This window comes from Crocodylus porosus, unplaced genomic scaffold (genome assembly GCF_001723895.1).
Source record: "Crocodylus porosus isolate Cpor-Errol unplaced genomic scaffold, CroPor_comp1, whole genome shotgun sequence".
NCBI lineage: Eukaryota > Metazoa > Chordata > Crocodylia > Crocodylidae > Crocodylus > Crocodylus porosus.
Window position 1 is genome coordinate 15,946,050 of NW_017728923.1, and position 7,570 is coordinate 15,953,619.

A 7,570-nucleotide genomic window follows, 5' to 3' on the forward strand; every position below is an offset into this window, starting at 1 on the left:
TATGTACTTTTTCATTCTTGAAATGGAGTTAAAGCTGGAGAGAGTCAAATTACATTTGCCATAGTATATTTACACCATTTTTCTCTTTTCCTGCCAAATACATTTATTTCTTTGTCCTTTATGAAAGCACACACAGGAACTGAAAACAGAATGCACAGGACTGTGTTGTTGTATTTAATTAAATTATGTCTTCCTGCAGCTGGTAACTGGAAATCAAGAAAAATAGCAGTTTGCTGATTTGTTTATGTAATTGACTAGTAATAACACCAGACTGCAACATCTCATCTATGTATTTGTATAAACTTCTAAATCCCAATTATACGGCATTACTAGAGAGAAAACTCTTCTAGTTAATTCCCTCATAAGCCTTCGGAAAACAAACGTATACAAAAGAAAAAAAGCATTTCAACCTTAAAAATCTAGCAAGCAAGTTCAGAAATGGAAATAATTCAGAAAATAAAATTGGGTCCTTTCCCCACCTTCTCCAAAGGGAGGAAGCTAATAGCAAGATAATAACCTTTAAGTGCAGCAATCAGCACTCATTTATTGAAGAGCGCAGAAAGTAATAAAACACAAAATTCCTGCAATTCACTTTTACACACAGGGCCTCATGGAAATTTGAACCACTTATAATTACGGCCAGAGTTTAAGTTGTACACTTAGCTTCTGCATGGACACCTACATGATGTGTCCAGCTGGATTTTCAAAAGTGCTTAACAGGCAGCTGAGTAATAGGAACTGGGGAGGGCTGAACATTTTTGAAAATCCAGCCACTTGGTTTAGGTGCTTGATAAGGAACCTTCAGTGTAGGTTTCTTTTCAATTTTATTTAGTTATTTATACACCTGGATTTTATTTCTTCATCTTTTTTACTATTTGTTTTGGTTTTAGGAAGACATTCTGTTTTTCTTTCTTTTCAGACAAAAACACTTCCTGCTTTCTAAAGCAATATTTTGTTTTCCAGCTATGCAGCAACCATAATTTTTAACCAGCACACTCATGCAGGTTTTTACAGTCTCCACTTACTCTCTAATGACATAATGAACCTCCTAAAGCAGCCTTGTGGTTTCCATTCCCTTCCCAACCTTTGCTGAAGGAGGATACAGTATTTACTTGTGCTGTTTAACATGCAGGATCCCCTCCCACCTGCAAAACTGTCACCTAGGCAGCCCAGTAGAGCAAACTACTTCTCTGAAAGTCAAGACAAAGCTGCTACAAGAAGGATTTCTGCAGAACTACAAGTCTTAACATAATTTACAATATCTCAGATGCTTTGTGAGCGAGATCATTGCTGGGCACAAACATTTTACATTTGAGAGCAAGCTGCAGTTCTAGCAGGGGAAACATTTTCTTCTACTTACTCCCTGAAGCTCCTGCCACAACGGTGCAGAGTAAAATGACTGAAGGCAGCCTCATGATCATCCAGATCAGCTCCTTAGCTCAGTGCTAACAAAACCACATCAGTCCTCCTCTCAAAGGCAGCTCTGAGCAGGGAGTGAAAGAAAACTTTCTCCACAAAGCAGGAGCTGACTATTTCAACTCCCCTCTTCCAGTCAGGGGAGGGGCTGCAGGGGAGCATGTGTGCTGGTGTGTGCAGAGGGGGAAAGAGGGAGCCATCTCAGCCACTCAGAGGTCTTTGATAAAGTCTGAGACCTACTACCCCCCTACCCAGACAAAAACTATTTCTAACCCTTTAGAAGTAGCCAACCTGGTGTGGAGAACACTGGAGTATTTGGCATCATAGAACAACCCAGTGTGGTGCTGAAATGCAGGTAAAAAGTGTAGTAATCATCCCCTGCAGCTTTAACTAGAAGAACAGAGGAGAACATGAAAAGGGTCTGGGAAAGGTGCCTCCCTTGGAAAAAGAACAAGTAAGCTTTTCTCCTCCATGCTTCCAGAGCACAGCAACATCCTCTTAGCCACAGACCCACTTCTCAAGTGATTGAACCTGTGCCTAAAAACACACAAACAGTTTTTAAAAAGAACCCTTAAGGTAGCTACTGGGTTTATGACACACTGGATATGTGGTTACAGTGTTCACTAGCCTTCTGACGGAGATGAAGTCCTTCCCGATTGGACCTGCCTTGAGCATGCTGTTTCCCAGTTCACAGAATCATAGAAAATTAGGCTTGGAAAGGACCAGGAGGTTATCTAGTACACCCCCCTGCTCAAAGCAGGACCAGCCCCAACTATATTATCCTACCCAAGGTATTGTCTAGCTGGGTTTTAAAAACCTCCGTGGAGAGAGATTCCACCATCTCCCTGTGAACCCTCTTCCAGTGCTTTACCACGCTCCTCGTGAGATAGTTCTTCCTAATATCTAGCCTAAACTTCTCTTGCTGCCACTATTCCTGTGTTAACAGCCGATAAGTGTTATAAGACTTAAGGCCCTTCCTGACTGACCCTCAGCCTACTGGCAGCAGTATGGTGGGACCTAGAATACGTCACCCAGGTATCCTGGTAGCTTTTTCTTCTCCCTTGCTACAACTTTGATGTTATAATACTGGGAGCCAGTTCCCTCACAGGTGACCTTCCTGACCCAACGCCCTGACTTCTTCATGGGGCCCCAAAACCTCCCTTTTACCCCACCAAACCACTTCCAGCCTTCGAAAAACAATCAGTGCCTATGGCTTACCAGTGTTGACCTGTTGGTATGGATCAAAATAGCAGTCTTTGGTGGCAGCCTGTGATGAGGCCGCTTTCTGGCCCAGCCCTTCCCTTCTCCTACAATCTCAGGTGGCCCGATCACGTTCAGCCCACTTGAAGGTCCTTTCCCCAAAGGGAAATTTTTTTAATCACAGCAAAAAAACATAACTCAATCCAAAACTATAACAAAAGATGGCAGCAGCCGCTGCTATGTTCCTTAAGCCCTCTTTTGGGGTGGTCACTCACTAGTAGAGCCCATTTATCATCAGTCCAGTTCACTACATTGGTCTTTACCACCTGGGGACAAACAGTGGGTCCAATGGCTCTTCGTTGATTGCTGTCCCATCACTGTGGGACACTTACCTGCTAGCTGCTGCCCTTCCCTGCCCCAGACGCTCTTTTCAAGGGGTTAAAATCCTGGAGTACAATCCCTGTGCATCCTTTTCCTCTGCAAAAGGGGAGACGCCCCAAAGCTTGGGCCACCCACCCTATCCGCACCCTCCTTGGTCACGTCTGACCTGTTATACTTGCGTTGTCTGTTTTGGCTGATTTAAGCCATTTCAAAGGGGCGTGATTGGTTATTACTGTGAACTTGCATCCTAACAGATAGTACTGGCAATATTCTATCCTCCATGTAAGGGCCAAGCATTCCCTTTCAACTGTAGCATACCCTTTCTCTTGTTCATTAAGCTTTTCACTGGCGTAAGCTACTGACCTTTCATTTCCCTCAACCCTCTGGGAAAGTACTGCCTTTACTGCTTGTCCCGACATATCCCTCTGCAGGACAAAAGGTAATAAAAAGTTCAGTGTATGCAATATCACATTCTGGCACAGGGCTCTCAACTTCCTTGAAGGCCCTCCATTGCCCCTCGTCCCACCTAATTAGACCATTCCCCTTTCTCTTATTAGCATTTGTGAGAAAAACTGTAAGTCCTGCAAAATGAGAGATAAACCTTCTGTAATAACTGGCCTAAGAACATACGCATTTGCTGAGGGAATCTCATAATTCCTTATTGTTTCCACCTTGTCAGCTAGGGGCTTAATTTGACCCTGGCCTACCAGGAATCCTAAATACTTGATTTCCAGCTGTCCCAACATACACTTCCTCAGGTTAACTCTTAAACCCATTTGGCTCAGTTCCTGCAGCACTGCTCGTATTGCTACCGGGTGCCGGGCTCAGTGGGCGCATCCCCATGAGTGCACAAGTGCAGGAGCGCACATTTCCTGTGGGACAAATGCAGCAGCATGTATTTGTCCCACTGCTTTTTGTCTCTAGGCACACCCCTGCACACATGCTCCAGCGCATGGCAAAGGGACCCAGGTGCGGTAGGGGAGGCTGGGGTTAGCACCTGGGCTGGGCCAAGCAGCCTTACCTGGGGTCCTGGGGTCCTCTGGGGGCAGCAGTGGCACTGAACTGGCTGCTCAGAGCCTGCTCAGCAGCCAGAGCATGGCTATTGCTAGCCAGGCTCCAGTCTCTGGTGGCATATGCTGCTGCCATGTACGCCACATCACTTCTTTTAGCAACAGGTTTTTTACACTGTGATCTCCGGGTGCACATGCCATGTTACACTGAGTGTATGGGCCATGCACTGCATGTGGTTTGCGGTGCCTCAAGAAGGCTTTGAGCGCTGCAAACTGCACATGCACACTCATGGGCATGTGCCCAGTGAGTTCGTAGTAAATGATTCTATAGCCAGTTATCTCTTGGACTACCATCAAAAACTAGGGCAGGCCCTAGATGGTAAAACTAGATTGAAGTTGCAACAAAATTGTTTTAGTGTAACATCAATTTTTGCTTTTTTCCACATGAATGATGTTGTCACTTCTCCACAAGTCTGACTTCAAACTATGGAAAAGTCTATGTACTAAACTTCATTTAGGCTGTTACTGAATGGTTTAATAAGATCAAATTTCAACTGAAATGGGAATTTTGCTTGTGGAAAGTTGTCAGTATTGGGATTAGAGCACTTCTGTATTTGCTTGACTCTCCTAAAACCTCCAGGGCCCAACATCAAGTTACACAGCAATAAGCGTATGTTGGATTCATATTGTCCAGCGCAATCCTTGTACTAAGGAGAACATTTGTGACATGCAAGCAATGCCAAAATAAGCTGATTTTTAAATGAATTAGAGATTTTATAAGTTTTACATTTGAGGGTGCCGATACCACATACAACATCAATGACCTGACACAGCAAAGCATGGAAATGTCTGTTTAATGTTAAGTATGTGAGCAGGCTCCTTAGGGCAAAGAAAGTGCTTACTTAACTCTAAGACCTTTCCTGGAGCAGAACCATAATGAGCATTACTAGAATTGCACCCTTAACTTTAATACCACAAACACTACTGGACAGCAGAACAACCTATAGCTAGTCTGCAACAGTCATGGCTAATCATTTGTCAGACCTGTCTTGGTCAGGTAAGAAATGCTTTTCTTTACATTTGCCAAATTTTGTTGTCTTTCTCTTTCAAGAACATATTTAATTCCGACCCCCACCCCTGAATTTGATGCATTGCTATATTGCAAATAAAGAGTAATGCTGTGATGTATTGAGTTTAAAGCTAGAGAGGGCTGTTAGGATCATCCTGGTCTGGCAAAAGCAAGAGAATTTTATCAAGCCTGGTAATTTGTAGCTGAACTAGAGGAGAGCTTTTATAATGAAATGATAGCATTTACAGACACATCTATTTAAAATGATATTTTCTAAGTTTCTTTGGGTGCCTATGAACAAGCAGGAAGGCTGCTCCAACGTGCTGGATTTCTGGTGCGTCAGAGCAGCTTCAATTACTCAAGTCTGCTGGAGCATGGCAATTACCGCTCCAGCAGCCTCCTGCTTCTCATGTATAAACACCGCTGTGCTTAAAAGTGGCAGCAGAGGCGCTTGAACTAAATCTCATTGAACAAGTTTTAGTTCAAGCGTCCCTTCCCCCATTTTTAAGCATCGGGACGCTGAGACGCAGCAGTGCTTTAATTAGAGCAGCTTTCTGAACTGCATTAGTTAAAGCACCACCTCCCCCCATCTCTGGGGCACATGTAAAAGTGCCCTATCTTCTTTAGCAATAACATTATAAAAGTAACTGCTATGAGTACTACAAGAATCATGGCCCTGTAGGTTCATATTTTTTACTGTGTATATCATAGCCTGTGTCTTATGGTTAAACTCTCATTCTTAAACTACAAGCCAATGAGCTTTTGTGAAGGGCTCAAGGATACAACATTACCATTTTTGAAGGTTTATATATGAAATTACAGATTTTGGGTGCCTATACCGCTGTGTGGAGGCTGCTCCGATCCACTGTAATTACAGTGCATCGGAGCAGACTCAATTAATCAAATCTACTGGAGCATGGCAATTACTGCAATCCAGCAGCCTCTTGCATCTCATGTATTAGTGTCCACATACTTCAAAATGGTGGCAGGGGTGCTTGAAGTAAAGCTCACTGAACAACCTTTAGTTCAAGCATCCCCACTGCCATTCTTAAGCATTATACGAGACACTGATATACAAGATGCAGTGGCACTTTAATTAGAGCTGCTCTAGGAGACGCTCTAATTAAAGCGCCACTCCCCTCCTCCCTCCCCACTCCCAGAGTACATGTAAAAGTGCCCTTTGGTTTTAGTTTGGCAAATTCTCATAGACATACTTCAAATTAAGTACATGGAGTCATCGTTTTGAAGTAAACAGAATTACTTGCATACCTGAAGTTAGGCACATCTTAAACACATGTAAGATCATGTTCTAGACTTACATAAGGCATTAAAATGTTTTTGATGTCTTTGGTTTTGGACATCCCCAACTAGTTGCACTACTAAAGTTTCCAGAAGTGACGGGCATCTCTTTTGTAAAGAGCCACGCTGGGCATCAAAGATCACTACTAACTTATTTAAATTCTTATGCCTGATGTTGCATATTGAATGTGGGGAAGAGGGAGGGAACCAACAAACCCTATTTGGCTTCTTTACATCTAGAGAAAAATGTTAATTTAAATTTTAAAAATGGGTATTATTTATTATATGTGGAGGCCCAAACAAGCTAGTGTTCAGATGTAGCCCTTAAAGTTTGGCACTTATGATTTGGACTCTGACTTTGCCATGTGTTCCCACTCAAGGCCCGTCACACAAACACAGAGCTTGTTAGCATCAGGAAGGCTAAACACTCGAGCTGATCAGAATTAACTTGGGATATATTTACTTTAAATTAATTAGCTTTTATGACATTTAAAAATTTCTTACTCTGCTTTTTCAATGAAAATTGTAAGTGCCAATTTGCTAAACAAAACCCAAACATTTTCATATTGAGTAAGAAAATTTGGTTTCAAATGTTTGGATATGTGCAACTGACACTTCTCACCCCAATCTTCCAGTGGAGAAAACAAAATAAAAAATGAAATTGTGTCCCAATTTTGAAGAGAAATGTTCAATTTAAGTTTGCAGTTGAGCTCTTTGGTGCCTTAACACTCTTACTGGAAACTGAAGAACTGGTTTACAGTTGCTTTAGTATGTCAGCTTTAAGCGGGTGTATAGATCATACATAATGACCTCGTGAATATAAACAGCCCACTTGTTTGGTGAAGACAGTGTTTTCAGGATCAGGCCCAAGCTTGAAAACTGAGTTAAAATTTTCAATTGCACCTTTCTTTTAACCTCACCAAACACATCCTGTTCTAAAAATGCTTCCAGATATTTTCCAATATGACACTGTCCCAATCAACTCACTCCAAGTTTTTAAGATGTTCAGGAAATCAGTTGCATTTTGTGAACTAAGCCTAATGACAGATAAACATTTTATATTTATAAAATACATATAAAATAACACATAACAAGTGTAAGTGATGCGCATGGGCAAAAACAACCCAAACTATACCTATACACTATGATGGGCTCTACGTTAGCTGTTAGGACACAGGAAGGATCTGGGAGTCAT

The 7,570-nt window shown here is 42.3% G+C and overlaps 1 protein-coding gene across 2 annotated transcripts in view; it reads right to left on the minus strand.

Moving 5' to 3' along the window:
- The window catches only part of LOC109313505, a 176,447-nt gene extending 174,900 nt beyond the window's left edge, over positions 1-1,547 (minus strand). The window contains exon 1 of one of the 2 annotated variants that reach the window (XM_019540114.1): positions 1,361-1,530. In XM_019540114.1, the coding sequence (XP_019395659.1) occupies positions 1,361-1,421 (61 nt within the window). In that variant the 5' untranslated portion in view covers positions 1,422-1,530. Of the gene's footprint in view, positions 1-1,360 lie in introns of both variants that reach the window. The other variant, XM_019540115.1, reaches the window with a different exon arrangement.
- Positions 1,548-7,570: the final 6,023 nt, after the last annotated feature.